This window comes from Rattus rattus, chromosome 8, assembly GCF_011064425.1.
Source record: "Rattus rattus isolate New Zealand chromosome 8, Rrattus_CSIRO_v1, whole genome shotgun sequence".
In the NCBI taxonomy this organism is placed as follows: Eukaryota; Metazoa; Chordata; class Mammalia; order Rodentia; family Muridae; genus Rattus; species Rattus rattus.
The window spans coordinates 60,565,889-60,588,655 of NC_046161.1; the positions used below are offsets into that span (position 1 = coordinate 60,565,889).

The window sequence follows — 22,767 nt, forward strand, 5'->3', positions numbered from 1 at the left end:
TTGTTTTGAGTCAGGGTGTCTTGTAGCCTGGGCAGCTCTTGAACTGTCCTTGTAGACAAGGTTGGCCATGATCTACTTAACTTCCTATCTCTACCTGCTGAGTCCTGGAAGTACAGATGTGTGCCACCACACTAAGTTTACGAAACATAGGATCCAACCTATGCTTCCTGCATGCCAGGCGAGCATCGCGCTCCCTGAGTCACCGAACTTGTATTGAGTGGCTTTCGCATACAACATATTTCCAAAGCAAACTAGTCTATGTGGAGTGAGACATGGTGTAGCTTGATATGACGGCATCTGTCTGTCTGTACAGGTGTGTCAGGGACAGTGTCTGGGTGGCTTTGGGGTGTCCTCATTTCCAGACACTTGGGCTGCATGATGTGGATGAGGGCAGGAAGAAAGGAGCACAGGGTGGATTGCACTCAGGTGACGTGGCTTGGTCACTCATTAGCTGTGTGTGTTGGGGGGCTCAGTTGCTCATTAGCTTGTGTTGGGGATGGAGGGGGGAGCCACTTGCCCTCTTTGGTCCTCAGTTTCATCCTAAATAGGGAGAGAGAAGAAACCTGCATTCCTCCAGATGTATGTGAGGGTCAAGTGAGAGAATATTCAGGAAGGCATATTGTAGGAATGGTGAACTTAAATTAGGCTTTATCTGAACGTCCCCAGCACTGCACCCCTGCAGTGACACTGTACCTAGTGTTCACTTCAAGGCTTATCAAGGCCTCCCAGTGCTGAGTCATCCTTGTGTCAGGATTCCTCCCAGCCTGAAGGTGGCCAGGAGAAGTCTCACTCTTGTTTCAAGAAGAAAAGCTTTTACACAGACCATCCTGAGGTTAAGGTCGTGGAAGGACTGGACTTCCATCCTAACTCTTCCTGGGACAGACTCAAGGTGTCCCTTGCACTAACTGTGGGGTTCCAGGACCTGCCCCAAGTCAGGGTGGGGACAGGATGCTGGATGATGTCACCATGAGACACAGAAAATGCTGTGCTAGACTGATCGCTAGCATTTGTTCAGCTGCTACGGGTCACACCCAGCTCACTCCGAGCTGAGAGATCCTGCAGCATGGACAGCGAGTGAACAAAAGAAATAAAAGGAAAGGAAAGGACATGGCTGCTCCTGGGTATGGAGGAAAATGTTTATTCTAGATATGCGGGAGAGCATAGTCAGAGCAGACACATCTGGGAGAGTCCAGAATGGTCAGGTTCCTGGACCATGTGAGGAGAGGGAAAGGGGAACCAAGTACAGCAGCCAGGAGGCCAAAGGTACCAGAAGACAGAGAGGCGGAGAACCAAAATGTCTGGATTATATAGGGAAGAGCCTCTGGAGGAAAGGCTACCAGCCCTTGGGCAGGAACATTCAGGGCAGAAGGTGTGGTATACCAGCCACACCTTTTAACAGGTAGGGACTGAGGAAAGCCGGGAGAACCTGGAGGCCAGGTCCATTTTGATATGTTAAAGAGGTACATCAGCTGTCTGTCCCAGTTTGAGATGTAACAGACAGGAGGTTTGCTCCGGTGTGCACCCGTGTCCTCCCTCCCCCAGACGAACATAAGTACTAGCCTTGTTGCTGAGATTAAATATGTCCTGACAAAGACAACTTGAGGGAGGAGGGGCTTACTTTGACTCACCCTGCGAGGGTGCCATCCATCACAGCAGGAAAGGCTGCTGGCCACATGGCACCCACGTCACAAACCAGAGATGACGATTGCTAATGCATAGCTCACATTCTCTCTTTATTCAGTCCAATAAAATTGAATATTGACCAAATATAATTCGAAATTTTCTAGTGGCCACGTTAAATAGGTGAAAAGTAATAGGTGACTGGATGTTAATGATAATTTTATTGACTCCAACACATACTATTTTTTTTAAAGATTTATTTATTTATTATATATAAGTACACTGTAGCTGTCTTCAGATACACCAGAAGAGGGCATCGGATCTCATTACAGATGGTTGTGAGCCACCAATGTGGTTGCTGGGAATTGAACTCAGGACCTCTGGAAGAGCAGTCAGTGCTCTCAACCACTGGGCCGTCTCACCAGTCCACACACTGACTTTATTATATAGGCAGTATGAGGTTATTAATGAACATTATACACACACACACACACACACACACACACACACACACACACATGTATATTCTAAGTCTGTGTAAGCTAATGTCAGTTTGACACTCAGCACATATCTGCTTATAGGATTGCCATGGTTAAAGTGAGCAGCAGTTCTATTTAAACAGTAAACTTGTGCTTAATGAAGTAATTCATTAGTTTTTGTATTTAAAATTAGGTTAAATTTAAAAATTCAGTTCCTTTGTCCCATTGGCCATGTTTTAAGTGCTCAGTAACCACACATGTTTACTGGCTAAATATTGTCGAACAGACTAGACAGAGAGGGCTTCAGCAAACAGAGGTGTTTGCACACAGGCCAGGACATTCATGTGCACCATTATGGAGGTGCAGAAAATGTTGGAAAGGGAGGAAATCCTGTCGTTTTCTAGAGATTATTTTATGAAGATTTGTGTGTAAGTTAGGGACCATGCTTAGATGATCCTGAGTCCATGAAGAGGCCATTTTTTTATAAAACTAAGGAGAGGAAGCTCTAGGGGCCATCTTGCCCAATCTGCTATTTTTCAGGTGTGAAAACCACAGCTTTCCTAGAGCAGGGAAATGAGTCACCACGTCACAGGCAGTCGGGTCTAGCATTTGTTCCTCTTTGTGGTCTGTCTCAGTCCATTCTGACTATGGCACCCCCCTCCCCCCCCCAAATTCATGTCAGCTCTTCATGTAAAATAGATCCATTGAACCCTAAGAGGCTTGAAAAGTTAACTGATTTCAGCTTCAGAGTTTAACACATTGACAAGCAGGGCCTGGCAGCTCCCAAGCCTTTATTCCCAGCGCTTGGGAGGCAGAAGCAGGCAAAGTTCTGTGAGTTTGAAACCAGCCTGGTCTACAGAGCAAGTCCTAGGCCAGCCAGAGCTACAAACGAAGACCCTGTCTTAAGAAACAAAACACACGGAAGCCAGCGTCTTAGGGAGCGCAGCCAGGCCCGTTATGAGTAAGAGTCAAGGGGATCCACTCTGAGCAAACTACGCTTCAGCTAAATGGGAGCAACCAACAAGCATTGTGGTTTTAAAGTCCCATGTGTGGTAGGAGTAGTGTAGCCCTTTCTATTCCAAAGGAGCAAACTGGGAAAGAAGTGAGTGACAGGTCTTGAGTCAGTCTTAGACTCACTTTGGGCTCAATATTTTGCCCTTCAGGCCCTCCAGGGCACAGATCCTGCATAACAGCTTTGGGTAACCTTGCCCTCTTGTCTTTGCTCTGAGTAGTCCACACCTTACAGGTTGGAGTGGCCTGGCTGCGGCTCTTCCAGACAAGAATGGATGTACACCTGGCGGTCCACTGGTCTGGCGTCTTCAGGCACCCCGATTGCCTGCTGCAGTGGGCGCTCTCTGCATTGGCTTCCATCCCCACACAGTTCTCTTTCCAGGGGCCACCAAGCTCTGAGGCATCCTTTGAAATCCAGGTGGAAGTAGCCACACCCACACTGCTTTGCTTGGCACAGAGCAGTCACTTAGGGAACCAGTGGAGCCACACCTGGGGTGACTGATGTGGTGCTGGAGTTCAGGAAGCAAAGGCCTCAACATGAATCAGCACTGGGCAGTGGGGGGCTCTTCCCTTGATAGGGTCTGTCCTCCAGGCCCTCAGTGTGGCCCTGAATCAGCGCTGGGCAGTGGGGGTAGGGGTGGGGCTCGTCTTTTGATAGCATTCTGTTCCTCAGGATGGTCCTGAACCACTGCTGGGCAGTGCGGGGCTCTTCCTTTGATAGGGTTCTGTCCTCCAGGCTTCAACGTGGCCCTGTGACAGCTCTTTCCCTACTATGAAGTCTGAGATGACTTGAAACCATTATCTCATTGTCTTGGACAATAGGCCCTTTATACAGTTGACTAATCTCCATTGTTTGGATGAATAATACCTTGCCTTCCTTGGACTAGCTGATCCTTGTAAATCTCCTTATCAGGCAGAGCTCAGCCCCACCTGTGTTCTCTCAGCCACAGAGGTTCTCATGGTTTTCTTCCCAGCAGGAATAGGCTGAAAAGCCTGGAAACGTTTACATATTCTTTATTTTGTAGAATAAATAAATATTTTATTTTAAAATATTCCTCTTTGGGCCAGTGAAATTGCCTGGTGAGTAAAAGTGCCTGGAGACCTGAGTTTGATCTCTGGAACCCATATGGTGGAAGGAGAGAACCGACTCCTGCAAGCTGTCTGTACACGTGTACACACACACACACACACACACACACACACACACACACACACACACACACACATACACACACACAGAGAGGAGAGAGAGAGAGAGAGAGAGAAACAGACAGACAGACAGACACACACACAGAAAGAGAGAGAGACAGAGACAGAGAGACAGACAGACACACACACAGAGAGAGAAACAGACAGACAGACAGACAGACAGACACACACAGAGAGAGACAGAGACAGAGACAGAGAGAGACAAACAGACAGACAAACATACAGACAGACAGACACACACACATACACACAGAGAGAGAGAGACAGAGAGACAGACAGAGAGACAGACAGACACACATATTTATATTTTACTGGGTCAAGAGGAACAGACTCCTCACCAGCACTGCGCTTAGACATTTTCTTAGCAGATACCCAGTCTCCTCACTCACAAGTTTGACCGTTTGTAAGACACTAGCACATGAGCAAAATTCAGCAACATTTCTCTGCTATTTTGTTACAAGAATGGTAATAAAATACTTCACTGACTGATGCCATGTTCCTCAGTTCTATCTGCAAACCTCACCAGAATGTCAGGTTGCCATCTGTATTTCTACCCGAATTCTATTCAGAGCCACTTAGATACTTTCCGGGTCTTGAGACTCCCCTCCCTAGAACCGTTCTCTGTGGCTCACTTTTGACATCGAAAACTAATCCCAGCATGCATTTCACAACTCATCTGCCCCATCAGCGCCTTACCTACTTCTGAAGCCACGCCCATGGTTCTAGCTTTCTGTTTGTTGGGTTTTTTTGGTCACAGCATCACCCCACTCAATACAAACATCCTATGTTGGGTTCTTCAAGCAGCTATAGAACAAAATACCACAAACCGATATTTATTTCTTACACTCTCAAGGCTGGGAAACTTAAGATCAAGGCACCAGGAGACTTGTCTTGGGGGAACTTGCTTCAGAGATAGTTGTCTTCCTTACAATGGGAGGGTTTCTGTTTGGAGTTCACCAGAACACAGAGACAGATTGTCTTTTTTGGGTAAGAGACTTATTAGAGGAATTATTAGAGCCATAGATAAACATAAAAATAGATATTGCTACCTAGGAAGCGCAAGGCCCTGGGTTCAGTCCCCAGCTCCGAAAAAAAGAACCAAAAAAAAAAAATAGATATTGCAAGAGTTTTAAAGAGAGTTTAGACCCATAAGGGCTAAGTAATCTCTTTTGTAGGTTTCAGAGGGGATAGAGTGGTCCCATGCTATGTGATTGATAAGCAGCCCATAGTACATGCTTGGAATCTGGCTGTCTCTGATTCTCTGATGGTAGGGGAAGGGGAAAGAGTTGGCCCTTTAGTTAATATGTGTATTTATCATACTTGGTGTGCCGCCTGAAGCCCCTGATTGCCTAGGGTGCTTATAAAGCTTCCCTTGGGGAGGCGAGGATTCTAGCTCATAGCCAGCCATGACAGGCACCTGCTATTTCTTTTACAGCAGCTGTGAGGGTAGAGACAGGGAGAGGCTTAGTGGCTGGTAGCCCAAACATACCGGTTATGACGTCAGCAATAGCAAGTTCTTTATTTCATCCCAACTTACTTTGGTTTCACTTTGGTTTTTGTCCTGTTTGAGTTAGGGTCTTAACTTTTTAATCTCAGGATGGCCAGGAAGTGGCTGGATGGACTGGGCTGGCCTCAAGTTTGTGACAATCCTTTTGCTTTTGTCCCACGAGTGCTTGAGACTATGCTTGTGTAATTTTAATTTTATACACACCATACTTCATACAGTTATTTGTGAGTTACAGAAGAGCTACGTTAAAGCTAAAGCTAAAGCTAAAGAAGCCAAGTGTATGTGTAGGTGTATATAGGATCCTTCTGTGTAGCTCTGTCCTGGAACTTGCTAAGGTCTACCTGTCCCCATCTCCTAATTTCTGGGTTTAAAAGCATGTACCACCAAGCCTGGATAAACTGTAGGACTTTAAAAGATCATGCAGATTGATGCCTGGACTATGGGCATGACTCAGTTGGCAAAGTACTCGCTGTGTAAGCAGGAAGACGGAGGTCCAGGTCCCTAGCTCTCACTCTGAAGCTGTGCATCTCTGATTTTTGCACTAGGGAAAAGGGGACAGGAAGCGCTTGCAGGCATCCAGTTTAACTGAATCCAGAGTTCTAGGTTCAGTGAGAGATCTTGTCTTAAAACAGAGAGCACTAGAGACAGGCATTTGACATTGAGCTCTTGCTTCTACATGCATGTGTGCACAAATGAATACACACGCAGAGGGTCAGTACAAATGCAGAATCCTTCCTGGGACCAGACATTGGGTCTGGAGAGCTTCCAAGTGGGCGGTACCAAGAACAGGGAAAATCATTCTTAGTTGGGTCCAGGACAGTTAGGAATTTGCCACCTGGTGATCTACATGGCAAACACATATTGGAGGGTGTCCATGACAGCGATGGACTGGTGTGTCTCCCTGTAGTCTGTGGTTTCTCCTTTCATGAATCGTGTGTGAGGGGATTGTTGCTATTCATTGGTCTGGTGGCTGCGATGAATTCTCAGGAGATAATTTTTTATTAATGCAAATAATTCACTTATCATTCTTTGCCTTCTGGATGTAGGGGACAGATGGTACTTGTTCATTTGTACAAGCAAGATAGCAAGTCAGGGACTGGGGAGATGACTTAACAGCTAATGGTGCTTGCTGCCCAAGCCTGAAACCTGAGTTCAATCCCTGAAACAAACTTGATTGGAAGGAGAGAACGGACTCCAGGAAGCTGTCTTCTGACTTCTGCCTGTGTGCCATGGGCATGTGTGCCCCCTTGTCATCAACTGACTAACCAGCAGGATGCCAGGTCATTGTACTGCTGTTCTACCTGAAATGTAATTCTCAATGGGGCACAGCCTCCTCCTTACAGAAAAAGGGTAATATTCGGGATAACGAGGGACCTGGCCTTTCTGGGAACACCCTAGGAGTGACTTTTACTCAGAGCTCCAACAGAAGGGATACAGAAGCAAAACCAGTACTAGGTACCGGTTAGACTAAGCTCCAGACAGGGCAAGGGAGGTCCTACTTTCCAGACAAGCTGAGAGTCGGGTGTAGGACCTGCACGCAGGAGCCAGGCCTCACGAAGTACAAAACTAACTGGGCCTGGCCCTCCCCACCGGTGTCTTCCAGAGTTTCCGGAGGAGAACTGTTCGATTTCCTGGCCCAGAAGGAGTCGTTAAGTGAGGAGGAAGCCACCAGCTTCATTAAGCAGATCCTGGATGGGGTGAATTACCTTCATACAAAGAAAATTGCTCACTTTGATCTCAAGGTCAGTAAGGGGAGTAAAGGGCACGCGGTGTTTAGGAAGAAGGGACCTTGTCCCCTTGTCATAGATAGGAAGGATCTGGTGCCCATAGGCCCACTCTGAGCACCTTTAACCCCAAACCCAACCCCAGGGCAGGGATTGGCCTGTTGCCTGTCACCACCTCAGTTTCACTACGATCACTCTCAGGCCTTGTGCACACGGGGCTGGCTACAAGAAGCTCTTTAAACACTTTATCTCTTCCACGGAGTAAGTGAGGCATACTTTAAAAAGTTTTTTAAAAAAGCAACAACAAGAAACTTGAAGCAAAACTCATTTCCCAAGAGGAAACTTACTGACAAAAAGAGCTAAGTCTCGAGGCGGCAGAACTAGCAGGATTTGCAGGATTGCTGAGGTCGGCTGATACCCTAGACCCAGCACACCATGGCCTTCTGTGTCTCCTCACTGGAGATGCTAGACCTTGGAGCCCAAGGACCATTGGCTGCCTGCTCCTCCCTCACCCCAAACTGGAGGCACAAGGCTGCTTCCAGGGCCCACTGATCATTTGTGGTAACTGGTGTTCAGGGTTGAGAAAGTTCATCGCGACCATGTTTAACTGCATGTATGGCTGTGGTCAAGGCAGAGGGATTGGCTCTCTTAGTAGCTGAAGACTCTCTTAGGCTCGGAGACTGGGGGGTGGGGGTTGCAGAGCTTACTCACTGAGGTCTCTTCACCTCACGAGTAGATTCCTGTTTGTAGGAGGATGCCCACACACCATTGCTTGCTTTTGCTTCTTTATTTTGCTTTTGAGTCATGCTCCTATGTACCTCAGACTGACCTCAAACTTGTTGGCCTTGAATTCTTGATTCTCCTGCCTCTGCTTCCCACAGGCGGGGCTCACAGGTGTGCACTGCCACACCAGGCTGGCTGTCCAGTCTTCTCTGCAGAAACTCCTATGCTGTGTTGTGTACTGTGCTGAGCATTCTTTCTAGGCTTACCTCTTCTCTCTCTCTCTCTCTCTCTCTCTCTCTCTCTCTCTCTCTCTCTCTCTTTTTCCCTCTCTTGTTCTTTCTCTCTCTTTCTCTCTCTCTTTCTTTCTTTTTTTTTTGTTTTTGTTTTTGGAGACAGGGTTTCTTTGTGCAGCTCTGAATGTCCTGGAACTCCCTCTGTAGACCAGGCTGGCCCCAAACTCTCTGCCTTCAGAGTGCTGGGGATTAAAGGTGTGCCCCTCCACCCACCTGGCTAGTTTCATTTTTCTAAAGAGATTTGTGCAGGAGACAGAAAAGAAACATCAGCCATTCTAAGAGTCATGACAGAGGGGAGCACTAGAGAGTGGGGGTGGGTTGCTTGGAAAAGCTGGCATTTGATTTTTCTAAAGAATTGACAGGGATTTGCAGAGGGAGAGGACCATCTGAGGAAGGAAGACTTATATATTGTGTATAGAATCGCAGTAACCACACAAGCATTCAATGAAGTATAGAGAAAGGATAGGTGTACATGACTGGAGAAGAGACTGGAAGCAATTGAGAGCCGCTAAGGCTAAGCCAAGGAGGCCCTTTACCCTGAGAGAAAAGGGGCCAGCTTGATCCCTCTGGCTGGGAAGATGGATGGTAAGGAGACAGCCGGGCATCTGGGAGCCCAGCCAAAAGTAGTAATCTAGGTAAGGGACGGTAAGGGACAGAGGTCAAACTCAGAATTGCTTAGGGGCTTAGTTTCATGTGACGGAAAGGAGGAGTAGCATCTACAATGACTCCATATTTTGGTTCGAGGGACTGATCCAGAGAAAACATGACATGGCCACAGTCTCACGGCACCCACACCAAAAGTGTGGGCTCAGTTCCCATGCATGAATCCCTGTCCTAGCTCTTATTCCAGCATGGTCCCCTTCCTGATGCCAGTTATCACAGGCGTTTTTAATGATTTCTACTGAAGACGGCTTACAGAGTCCTCTCAAGAGTCACAAAATAAAAGTTGGGGGTCCCAGTGGAGGGTGGGCCTGGCCAAGCTTTTGGACAGTGGGATAGTGATACACCAGGTAGGTAATGGTCTAACTGTGTCTCCTCTGTGTCTCTGTGTCTCCTTCCTAATAACACTGAGGCAATTAACTTATTTTCCTGTGTCTTTACTGGCTGCTGGAGACTGCCTCCTTTTGTCTTTTCTCCAGTGGCTGATAGAAATGGAAGGGTTTGCCCTGATGAAGGGGCCTGGATGGAGTCAGCCGTGTTGGGCTTTATGCTTGATTCTGTCCTACCCCTGAAGACACCTGAACCCTGGTTTTTCAGCCCTGTGGTAGCTACCACCACCTACCTGGCAGAGTTGACTTTAGAGGGAAGCAGCGCTCAGTGGCGCATACAGAGTACGTGTTGTGTGCTGTTATTGTTACCTCCCTTCCCAGAAGAGTGGAAAAGAAAACACAACTCTTATTACAGTGTTTTGGGCTCTGCTAGACTAGGAAAACAAACTCCAGTATGCAGAGTTGAGACTTGCTGTGTGGTAGGGTGGCTGATGGGGCTATTTCTAACTCTCAGACTCATTCTGGCCATTTTCCACGACCCAGAGATAGTTTGAGTACAAGTAGGTACAAGTAGGGCAACGATGCTGCTAAGCCCATCCGTGGCCTCCGGGTATATAGATTCTGGGCTTTCTGAGCCTCCCTTCCATGGGTTTCATGACCTAGGTACAGACAGGCAACTTTGGGAAATGTTGAGCAGCAGGACCACAAATGGCTTTTCCTCATAGCTAGGAGACATCTCCCTGGGTATACTTAATTTATTTTAGAGTTTCTCCTCTAAGTCGGGATGTATCCTATCCTCTCTGCACCAACCAAATCCTACCCCGAGAACTCTGAAATAGAAGAAGGTGGCCCCCAGGACGGATGGTATATTAAAGTAAAAGTAATAAATCACAAGAAATGATTAAAATTATATGTATTCCGGAAGCTCAAAATTTCGAGGAGGCTTTTAGTTTTTATGGACACTAGCAAGAGGGTAAATTCCAGAGCAAGGAATCCCCCAAAAACCCAAGCTTCTGAGTTCCTTTGTGAGCAGAATCACCCTCAGTGCTGACCTATGGTCATGGTGTGATAGAGACTGCTGGGCCAGCTTTCACAAGAGTGGTCGTGGTAAGGCTTTAACGACATCGTACTCTCTAGAATCCAGCATGCTTACACCTCTTCTTCCTCATTTGATCCTCATGGCAGCAGAAGGTGATGTCATATTTTTACAAACCAAATACTTGGGATTCAGAGAGATTAAGTAACATGCTCAAGATCACACAAGTATCAGGTGACAACTCAGCACTTGTTATTCATGCCGCTAATCCAAGTCTGGGCTGGGCTATACATTTTGTTTTAGTTTTCTTGCCATATAACCAAAGATGACACCGGATCCTCCTGCTTATTCCTCCGAGTGATAAGCATGTACCTGGTTTCTTTTCTTTTCTCTTTCTTTCTCTCTTTCTTTCTTTTCTTCTTTGGGCCAATATGTTCTCCATTTTTTTGGTTGAGCAAACTAAACTAAAAAATGCTGTCCTGTCTTTGGCTACTTTGTGGGTTCTTCTTTTGTCCACTCTTCTTTACCCCTTTTCTCTCATCCTTTCAACCCCCTAACACTAGATAGGAGAGAAAAAAGGGTGGAGGGGGGAGGTATCAACATTATCATTAGATACTTCCTTCTGATTAGAGGCCTCGAGTTCCTTGGGGCAAACTTGTCAGGATATCTAATTATTTCTTCTTTTCTTCTTCTTCTTCTTCTTCTTCTTCTTCTTCTTCTTCTTCTTCTTCTTCTTCTTCTTCTTCTTCTTCTTCTTCTTCCTCCTCCTCCTCCTCCTCCTCCTCCTCCTCCTCCTCCTCCTCCTCCTCCTCCTCTTCTTCTTTCTTTTCTGCACACAATTACTTAACAATGACAGACTATGATGAACAACAACCAACAACCCACACTGCTTCTTGGGGCCCTCAGAAAAGTCCCCAGAATTCCAAACATCAGCGATCACAGATACTATCTGCAGCTGACAAAATCACACCCCTGCTAGAGTACCAGGCAAATCATAGTCAGCTGCTGGGGACCATCTGAAGTAGCCCCATATCTCACACCTGGGATTAAAATGAAAGCACATTCTTAGAATATTTCTGTGTTTTATAAAGAAACCAAAATTCTTGCTACACTGTCCCCTCTCCTTCTGTGAGCATTTCCTTTCCTAATATTTCCTGGCATTTCATGTTAAGGGCCTCTGAGGTGTCTGGCTGCCCCCAGCTGTGTGCTTCCTTCTCTACCTGAACCCAGCTTCTCCTGACTGAAGTAGTGTTCAATGGTTTCTTTGAAGTTCCATCGCAGTACACCAGGAGCCCTAATGAAGCAGTAGATCTCAATAGGAAAGGAGCTTTTTTTTTTTTTTTTTTTTTTTTTTTTTTATAAATAGCCCTGTTAAACACTCACAGAATTCTTATCAACTTGATAATCCCTCCCAGAACCAGTTACTTCCTGGTTCTCTGAGATGCAGTGGGCAAAGGTACTTGTTAGCAAGACAGTGCTAATTCAATGCTATCTATGGTGGCCGCAGTGGTAACAATGGCGGTTGGCATCCGTGGAACACTTACTATCTGAAGGCGAAAGATAAAATAAAAAGGGCTGTGGCAGACCATATGACTGAAATATAAAGCTTACAGGGGGACACGTGCATGAGTTCCCAGGTTTGAGGGAAATGGTGGCACCCCGAGGGGTCCGTATGAAGGCTCTCTCCTCTGAGTGTATCACTTGTGCTGCTCATGCAGCAGTGCTGAGGTAGAAGCGCTGAGGTTACGCTGTAAAAAAGACGTCATAGGAGGCTCCTGGGACATCACTGTGCCCCCTTAACTACCACAAAGGGTGCAGGGTGTGGTGGTGCATGGTCTTTAATCCCAGCATTTAGGAGGCAGAGGCAGAGGCAGACAGATCTCTGAGTTCAAGGCCAGCCTGGTCTGCAGAGCAAGTTTCAGGATAGCTAGGACTACACAGAGAAACCCCGTCATGAAAAAAACAAAAACAAAAACAAAATGACTAACTAAGTCATATTCATGTTCCCATTTGACAGATGAATCAGCCAAGACTCAGAGAAAGGAGTGATCTGCTAGGGTCCCACAGTTAGCACAGGTTAGAATCAGACACAGACCCATGTCTTTCTGATGCCTGTTGGCCTTGGCAACGAATGCTGAGCACTGTGGTTCTTCGCAGCTCTTGCTTTACAACACCAACTGTGAGCCCACCCCTGAGCTGGCCTTAATTAATTTTAATGTGGTTCCAGGGGATTCTAAGAAGCAACTGGCCCTGTGACCATTGGAGACCCCAAACCATCATGGAACTCAGAATATCAGTATCCAGGTCAGAGTCCTCATAGCTTAGACAGGGGCAGTAGTAGCTCCCTAGATCGGATGAGGAACATATACGAACGGACAAGATCCCGACACAAGGATTGTTGGACGTGCAGCACAGACTGTGAAGCCTGTGTGCTTGCTGGTTGATCCACCCCTGAGACCAGCAGTCCTAGCACAGCCCTGACTGTGAAGCTTTACAGTCAAGTATGGTGGCACACCTGTTAGCCAGAGGACTACCAGCACGGTCCGCATCGCAGGTTCTAGGCTCTGGCCAAAGCTACCCAGTGAGACCTTCTCTACAAAACACACAACCAACAAAGAGTGCGTCTTCACTTCTCTTCCCAGCAGAGCAGAGAAAGAATAGGCCATGATTTCCTATCCTGGTTTTCCCTACAGGGGCAAGAGGTCAGAGCCACACAGTGGTCCCTCTGCTGGGGACTGGGTGGAGGCTGTGGTTTGACAAATCTAAGGGCAGCTGAGTTGGGCCCTCCCTAAGCCACACTGTGGCTCTTCTGGGAAAAGCAGGGAGCTGGACTGGCATACTGACGGAGGCGCAGAGCCATGGTGAAATGCCTGCTGTGCCGGCAGGCTGGGTGATTCCAAGGACATGGCTGCATCAATCAGAGGCATCTGAGGAGTAGGAATCACATAGGACGTAGGCTCAGCTCAAGTCCCTACTGTTGGCTGAGGCACCTTCGAGAACGCTTGACTAAGAGCTTGCCTTGGTTTCATCTGTGTGGCCTGAATCCTGACAGGACCGGCCTCACACAGTGGAGATCAAAAGAGATGAGGACCTTATAAAATGTTAAGTGCTACAAGCTTTTCTGTACATTCTACACGACTTGTTAGCTGGATGCTGTGAGGAACATTGGAAAGGGATATTATTATTATTATTTTAATTAATGCAGTGGGGAAAGCAAGACTCATTTCCAGAAATCCAAACATATCAGCTCATCCCTGTCATTCCGAGTGCTCAGCAGGCTGAGGCTGGATCACCACGTGTTCTAGGCTAGCCTGTGCTTAAAACAAAACCAAATAACAAGAGAAGACTTACTTCCAGAATGCTTGGGTGCAGTGGCCTTATAGGTAGAGATAGTTCTCGGAGATGCCGGGGAAGGAGAAAGGCTGGGCTGCAGATGCAGCTGATAGCTCCTGGGAGAGACAGGATTTGGGAGGTGCCTGAAAGGATGGCAGATGACCAGCTCCTCTTTCTGAGAGGGAGAGACTCAACAGCATAGTCACAGTGTTGAGGCTGATGTGTGTGATCCTTTTTGTATGCTATGTTTGATCTTCCTGGTAAGCATCTAGGGCAGTGGTTCTCCACCTGTTGGTCATGACTCCTTGACCATTTCACAGGGGTCACCTAAGACCATCAGAAAACACAGATATTTACATTACGATTCACAATGGTAGCAACATTGCAGTTATGAACTAGCAACAAAGACCATTCCATGGCTGGGGGGAAGGGCTGCAGCATTAAGCATGAAGCTTGAGGGCCATTGCTCTAGGGGGAACTTTTATTGTTATTCCTTATTTGCAGGCGGGAGAAGTTAGGTAGCTTGCCCAGTGTCAGACGGCTATTCATAGCAGCATGGAGGATGAGCCCAGGGTCCAGGGCCTGTGCTGTTAACCATTATGCACACCAGGTTTCCCCCTGAAAACAGGATGTGTGAGAAGCACGTGTGGGACCGTGTTGGTTTGCTCCTTTGCTCGCTTGTAACCATTCGTTGAACAGTTAGCACAGGGCTGGATGCTCTGGGATGCTTAGAGATAACAGTAAGAGGCAGGGACCCTGACTTCCTCCTGGGGTGACGTGGACTGGACACGCAAGGGAGTGATGATCACACTGGTGGTGTTCTGCCGGAGGCTGTGTACTGATGACAGAGGCCCTGAGGTAGGAACCATTAGTGCGTTGGAGGGATGGGCCACAGACATTCCTGTGTGGGTGTTTAAGTTTGTGCAGTGAGGCAGGAGAGGAACTGTGAGGATGGGGTTATCTGGCAGAATAAACTGCTGGTTGGGGCGGTGGTGGTGGAGGTAGTGGAGGGGAAGTAGGTACCGAGCTGACAGTAGTCCTGAGGGGCCAGGATGTCTGTGAATGGCAGACATAATGGGGCACTGGGCACTGGCTACACTGGAGGCTTGTGGGTCAAGGTTGTTCATGATCAATCTGTTTTGCTCTCTCAGGTTGCCCAGAGGTACCTGACCAATCTGGGTTAGGGCTTGGATTGCCCATGAAGTTTTCTTGTCCTCATAGCACAAGCCCAGCTGGGCCTTGGACTCGCCTAGCAGCAGGCAGGCCACATGAGACACCTGTGGCTTAGTACACTTGAGCTCTGCCTCTTCTGCAGCTTCTCGACTTCTCTGAGCTTCCCCTGAAACATGACTGACTGACCTCTGAGATCCCTCGTGGCCCCAGCACTGTGAGGCTGAAGAATAAAACAGTATGGGGAAGGGAAACAGGAAGTGGGAGCGTGGGAAAGATGATTTGTGCAAGGGCATGCTCTCCATGATCTCGGGTGTCAAGGACCACTCCCAGAGAGGACTCTGAGCTACTATGGACAGCTTAGCCAGTGTGCTACAGCCTCTCTTGGGGACCATACTCCCCTTCATGCATGAACCATCTCTCTGATTTCTCAGAAGAGTGTACAACCTACCAGGCATGTCCCCACTTTATAGGTAGGAGGGAGAGGCCCCCAAGAAGCCCAATGACTTTGCCCATTTCATATTTTCAGTGGCAGAGCTGAGAGGCAAACTCAGACCTTCCTGCTGCCAAGCCCTTGTCTTTTGACCTTGACCACATTGTCCTGAGGTTGAGTTCATCATATTCCAACTCTTGGACATGCTGTGCTGGTCCCATGGAACATGGACCCCCTTTGGAGGACCAACTTCCAGTTGGTACCACAGCAGGCACCTCTAACAAACATGTTGGCTTTTCCCAGAGTGCCTGCCTGACTGGCAGGCCAAGCGAGGCATGTTTGTTTTGACAGGTGGGGCAATTCCACCCCACCCCATCCCCCCGGTGGCAGCTTTCTGTCCTGGGTTAAAGAATGCAGTGCCTCCCCCAGCCATGCTTTGCAGGTGATGTCAGCTGCGTGGGTTAAGTACCTGGCTGCAGTGAGTACCACTGGCCGAGGCCGACGGGCAAGGAGGATGGATAGGATTGTGCTCCCAGAGGGCAGTCTGGCTGGGGCCCAGCCTCTTGTGGCTACCTAGTCTTCCTTCCGACCTGAGGCAGAGGCACAGGATCCTTTCCATGTCTAGCCTTGGGGCTCAGAGAGGCAGACGTTTGTCCAGCCAGAATTATGTGTCACATCAAAACTGCTAAAGGAACTTTGGATGACATCTGCTGAGTGGTGAACCGGAGCCAGAGAAAGGAAGTGGTCTGTTTATTAGCTCTACACCTTTGCGCACAGACCTGAAACTGTTTCCTGGCCACAGGCTTTGCTCTTGATCTCTTCAGGAGGGTGGAATGAGAGACCACAACCTGGGGAACTGCCAGCTTGCTGGGTATCAGGCTGCCTTTCAGCCCTATGAACGGCTCTCCGGTCAGGAGGGATCTCTGACACTCCTGGTGGTGGCTTATAACCAACCAGGCAGAGAAGGAGGAAACCCTCGCTGGAGATCTTTCACTGCATTTACATGAATGTTAATGTGTAGCAGGCAAGATAGCAGAGGCGACACCAGGAACCTTGACTGGAACTGAATTACCTGGGTAAAGGCCGTCCACCTAGGCGAGCGTCATTACAGATGAGAGACAGTTGGGACTATCAGTAAGCACGGTTGGCTCTGGAAGACTGGAGCCTTGCAAATAAGGGAGTGGCAGGAACATGGTCATGAGGCATGGCTTGGAAATACATGGAGAAGAATAGCAGAGGTTTTCAGGCAAGAAGAGCAGCTACAGCTGGGGACAGTGTTTACTCCAGGGATGTAGACCTGGGGAGACTGCTTGTGCTCCAGTAGATGGTCCACCCCGTGCATGAGCACTAAATGGACTCAATAGAGACAGGTGGGGGTGGGGGGAAGGATTTGACCAAAACAATATATGCATGTATCAAAACATTATATGTATGTATCAATACGAAATAAAATAGTGGAAAAGAATAGAGCTACATCCAGGGTGATCTGAGGTGTCTGAGATGGTGGAACCCACCCTGTGGGGAATGAAAAGCAGGTCCAGATGTGACACCCACTGCAAGGCTGGGAAGGTAACTGGGGTTGTGGCTGGGGCTGGTCCAGGGATCTGAGTGCCTCAGTCCTCAGAATGAGCCTTTTGATGGTCACTGGGACTGCTGGGATATTTAACAAGACTGCTTGAGGGGGTAAGATTAGGTGCTGGACTGCCAGGGAAACTCTCCTCCCATCATGAGCTGGTGGGCCCGGGGCAAGTCTTTTCGTTCCCTGGGCCTCAGTTTCCTGCATCTGTGAAATGGTAACGGTGGGAGTACCTACCTCTCAGGGAGGCTGCCAGGGTCGCATGGAGCATTGGAATGAATCTCTGGTCCCTGGAGATGGTCAGGCTGTTACTGGAGGCTGGGATGACAGAAGGAAGCCTTATGAAAACTGCAGATAAGGGGAACCATGTTCTCTGGCTAGCCTAGAATTCCCTTAGTGGCCTGGAAGTAGCAATATCATTTGGTGGCAGGGAGCCCATGGCTTGTCTGCACCCAGTCAGAGTATAGAGGGCCAACTAAAAATCCAAGTAGCCCACTGGTGAGGGTGGGAACAAGTAGCCTAGTCCTTATCCTTGGCAGAGTATTCCTGCGGCCACAAGGCCATCTCCCCGGCTGAGTGCCTTGGGCCACACTTCTTTAGATATAACCAACTTGGGTCCTCCCCTCCTAAAACTCACCATTTTCTGTTTTTGTTTTTTGTTTTTGTTTTTAAGATTTATTTATTATTTATAAGTACTGTAGCTACCTTCAGACACACCAGAAGAGGGCATCAGATCTTGTTACGAATGGTTGTGAGCCACCATGTGGTTGCTGGGATTTGAACTCAGGACCTCTGGAAGAGCAGTCAGTGCTCTTAACCACTGAGCCTCCTCTCCAGCCCCCACAACCCCATTTTCTATTTTTATTTATGTATATGCCCATGTGTATAATGGCACATATATGCAAGCATCTTTGGAAGCCTGAGGAGGGTGTCTGATCCCTGGGAGCTGGAGTCACAGGGTATTGTGACCACCTTGATGTGGACGCTCAGATTTCAACTCCGGTCCTCTGGATGCTCTTAAGCTGTCTGAGCATTCTTCCCCACTGTTCAGTTTTCTTGTCTGAGATGAGAGCAGCTAGCTTAGGGGTTCAGCAAGGCCTGAACGCTAGGCTAGGGGCATGGCTTGGAGGATGCTCATTTACATGAAAGCATCCACAGAAGAGAAGCCATCCTGTGGCAGCAGGCAGATGGTGCCTGCTCCAGACACTAATCTGCATAGGTTCCCAGCTCAGGGAAAGGGATCATCAATCTAGAGGGTGGGGACAAGAGCTTTGGGTATGACAGATAGATGCTTAAATCTCTGGGTTCCTTGGCTGATGTCTTGGCTTCTTTGTCAGCAAGAAAGGAATGATAACACCCTCTGTTCCAGGCAGTTGAGTGAGGTGTAAACTTAGACCACGTATTTGGTTGATGCCAGGTCCTGCATATTTCATTGGCTTAATAAACGGTACTTGACTTCTCTCAGGGAACACCTACTGAGCTTGGTGGCTGTCGGGCTCTATCTTAAGCTCTGGGGAGAGGATAGAACAAATCACTTAGGGAGCTTGAAGCCCATTAGAGGGAGATAGATAAGTAAGCAGAGGAACTCGAGCTTTGGACCAGAGGAAGTGCTATAATGAGGAAGGGCAGGGTGTTTGGAGATGGGAAGGGAGGGGCCATTAGGAAAGACCTTTTGGAGGAGATTGGCTATCTTGGCTGAAATGTGAATGGGCAGCATCAGCTTTGGGGAGGGGGCAGGGTAGGGGAAATGCTCTAAGCAGCTGGAAACGGATGGGTCTCTGGTATGAAAATGTAGTCTGCCATCCCTCCAAGCCAGTGGAGAGGCCATTTCCACCTGTGAGCTACAGACATGAGTAGATAAAAGGCTGTCTCTTCTCTGCTGCTCTGTAATCCTGACCATCCAGGGGTGGGGGTGTCCGTCTCTGTGGCTCGTGGCTTCCATTGCATTCATTGTGCTGAGCTGGGTTCTGAGCTGAGGTGGTCAAGATAGGGTAGGGCCTGGTCTCAGGGCCTCGTTCCTAGAGAAGTTCCTAACAAGGTGGCCAATGATGTGGGTAGAGAAGAAGAGACATGGCCTGGCAGGGAAGTAGTGGAAAGTGGGGAGGATGTATCTCGGTGCAGGGAATAGCAACAGTGTTCCTGTGGCAGCCACCAGAGTGCTGGGCCAGGGACACTGGAATGAGGCCGCCTGCCTGGATCTTGTCTCCTGACCTCCTCTGCCCTCACACTCCCTTCAGCAGAGGCTAAAAAATCTGATCTGCCTTGGGAAAGGACTTTGACACATTTTCAAAATAAAGCTGAGAGTAATCTCCAGGGGGCAAGAAAAATAAACAAGCCTTAAAAATGCAAAAGCAAACGTGTTATTTAAACAAACCAATAAAGAAAAAGGAAAAATTTTGAGGGAGGGCCTCAGTTCCCTGGAGTAAAAGTCTCTAGCTGCATCAACCGGAGGTCACAGAGATTTCATGGAAACAGAAACACCTGTATTTGTTGGGTGGTGACCAGACCAGATTAAGTGTGAGTTTAGCTACAAGTTAGGGTCCAGCTCAGTGTGTCACAATGAAGGATCCACACAGCGCATGGGGTAGGAGGGCATTGCAAGGCCCCAGTTCTCCCTCTGGTACAGGATAGCTTCATGCCAGAGAGTCAGGAAGGATAACAGAGGCTGCTGGACTGGAGATAGCGGCCAGATGTCCTAACAAAAAGATCTGAACAAGCAGAGGCCTAGGGGTGACCAAGGTCTGCTTACAACCAGGTAGGGCCTGGCTAGGGCTATTGGGAATGTCTTCTAGGGAGAGAGAGTTTGAGCAAGCCTTGTAAACCCAACCAGGAGTATGGTGGGAGTAGGTGGACCGGAAGTCCTCTGGGTGCCAACAGGGGTGTAAGCAAAGGCATAAAGTGGGAATTCCTCCTCAGTTCTTTGAGAATGGTGGCTTCTGATCCTCTCGAATGTGTTTGCTTGGTTAACAGCTTCCTGGACTTTACTCCACATATGACACAATCCACCACTTGCTGTGTGTAAATGATAGATTTTATAACCAAAAGTACAACCATTCCCAGGGCAGTTTTAGAATTAATTTTAGGATATTTTTTATCGGCTCCTAAAGGAGCCACACATTTATTAGCAGTCCCTATATATTCCCCAGTGTTGGTGTTGTAAGACAGGGTTTCTCTATGCAGCCCTGGCTGTCCTAGAAGTCGATCTGTAGACCAGGCTGCCTTGGAATTCACAGAGATCTGCCTGCCTCTGCTTCCTGAGTGCTGCGATTAAAAGACATTTGGCACCACTGCTTGGCTCCCCAATATTTTTTTAATTTATTACATTTTCATGTGTGTGTTTGCTCACATGAACATGCAACAGTGCACATCTGGAGGTCAGGGATGAGCTTGCTGCAGTTACACCTCTCCTTTCTACCATGCGGGTCCCAAGGATTGAACTCATACCATCAGGCTTGGCAGCAAATTTCGTTACATCAGTGATTCTCAATCTGTGGGTCTCAACCCCTTGGGGGGGGTATCACATATCAGATATCCTGTATATCAGATGTTTACTTTACGATTTGCAACAGTAGCAAAATTTGCAGTTTATAAAGTAACAATGAAATAATTTTATGGTTGGTGTCACTACAGCAGGAGGAGCTGAATTAAAGGGTTGCAGCATTAGGAAGGTCGAGAACCACTGTTTTCCATGCTGGGCCACCTCACTGGCCCTATTCCCCAAGTCTTATTCAACTATTAATCTTCTTTCTGTCCATATGTATTTGCCTAGACTCTGTGTGTGTTTCTTACAAACAGAATCCTGTATTATGTACGCTTTTGTGTATGTTTCTTCCTCTTTCTTCTCTTCCTTTCTTCCTTCTCGTCCTCGTCCTCCTAGTCTTCCTCCTTCTGTTGGAAGAGACTTAAGAGTAGCCGGAGCTGACCTCAAATGCACTTCACTCTTCCTCTTTATCATCCCAGGCACTAGAGTTTCAGGCAAGCAACCTGACACCTGCTTAGTGTAACATTTTCAAGGCTTATCTACATTGTAACAGAGATCAATAGTTAATTCCCTTTTACCTTTTCATTTGTTTCATTCCTCTTTATCATCAAATAGTATTCTTAGTGCCAATAAGGGTACTATTTCACACAAGTAAAATCCTTGGTTCAGTTCCCAGCCTGGAAAAAAGTAGGCTTTCCTATGTGAATATCATATACAGTATGTATACGACTCACTTTGTGTATCTTTTTATCAGTTAATGGGCATTTTCTGCTTTCTGGCTCTTGTGATACTGCTAGGAATGTTACATAAAGATTTTTGTATGGTTGAAGTTTTCAGGACAATCCAACTTAAATGGAATATAAGACAGTCCTTGTGGGGTGATGGAAAGATGGCTAAGCGGATAGACCTGTCCGTTCCCTGTCTCTTCTCAGAGCTTGGATGGGAATGAAGAAGGCAGACCTCACGATCCTGTCCAGATACCCTGGAAGCTGGGAGAGGGATGGCAGGGTGGACTGTGAGGGTCCAGTCAGTCTCCTTTCCGCCAAGCCTGCCATTGTTGCGTCAGGCCAGCAGCTGTTTCAGGGCTGGAAATAGGTTGGGCAGCTGGTATTTTCCCTGGAAATCAGGTGCATTTTTCCTGTGTCCTGCCAAAAGCCAAAATTAGTTAAACACACAGAGAGAAGTTGGTCAGTCTCAGAGAAAGTCAACAGGAAGCTGGCTGGCCAGAGGACAAGAGGGAGGTCAGAGAGTCAGTCAAGGCTAACGAGTCCTGTATAAACTCAGGGGAAGCTGTGTGCCCCTCTCACATCACAGGGAGGTGGCTTTGCTTATAGGAAAGGCTACATGCAGGATTGGTCCCATCTGACAGATGAGCAAGCAGGGAACCTCACTGAAGGGCTCTTCCATTCAGAGACAGATGGGAAATTAGAGCCCCATTCTCTAGTTTTGCTGTCAGTACAGGGTTAGTGGAAACTGGTCTTTGACCCTCGGTCAAAGCTCACAGAAGACTTAGGACACAAAAACAAGAACTCTGCTGTTTTATTCCCTCTCTGGCCCCTTGCCAAGAGAGCAGGAACCCCACCCTAACCCCACAGGAAAACACAAAATAACACTTTAATTACTATCTTGCCTTCTTTCTGTTTTGTTCTGCAGCCAGAAAACATTATGTTGTTAGACAAGAATATCCCCATTCCACACATCAAGCTGATTGACTTTGGCTTGGCTCACGAAATAGAAGATGGAGCTGAATTTAAAAACATTTTTGGGACACCTGAATTTGTTGGTGAGTTTGGGGATTGTTTTTCTCTCCCTCTGAATGCCAATTGAAACTGGGGAGGGAGTTCAGACCTGAGTTCAAGGCCCGGAATCTGTGTAAGGAAGCCAAGGGTAGTTGTAATCCCAGAGCTAGAGAGGCACAGACAGGTAGATACTGGTCTCAGTGGCCAGCCAGCTGAGCCTGCCTACTCGACAGGTTCCAGGCCGATGAAAGGCGCTGTCTCAAAAACTAAGGCGGATTGTATTGAAGGAGCAATAGCCAAGGTTGTCCTGTGGCCTGCAGGCACACATATGCACACACGCACACACACACACACACACGCACACACACACACACACACACACACACACACACACACACAGAGGGGGTGTGGGGGCAGAGAAAGACAGAGAGACAGAGAGAAGGA

At 47.8% G+C, this 22,767-nt stretch overlaps 1 protein-coding gene across 2 annotated transcripts in view; it reads left to right on the forward strand.

Moving 5' to 3' along the window:
• Dapk2 (death associated protein kinase 2) overlaps positions 1-22,767 on the forward strand; it is a 111,061-nt gene that overhangs the window by 62,630 nt on the left and 25,664 nt on the right. For both annotated transcript variants that reach the window (XM_032909716.1, XM_032909715.1), the window contains exons 3-4: positions 7,430-7,568; positions 22,238-22,367. In XM_032909716.1, the coding sequence (XP_032765607.1) occupies positions 7,430-7,568; positions 22,238-22,367 (269 nt within the window). The remainder of the gene's footprint in view (positions 1-7,429; positions 7,569-22,237; positions 22,368-22,767) is intronic.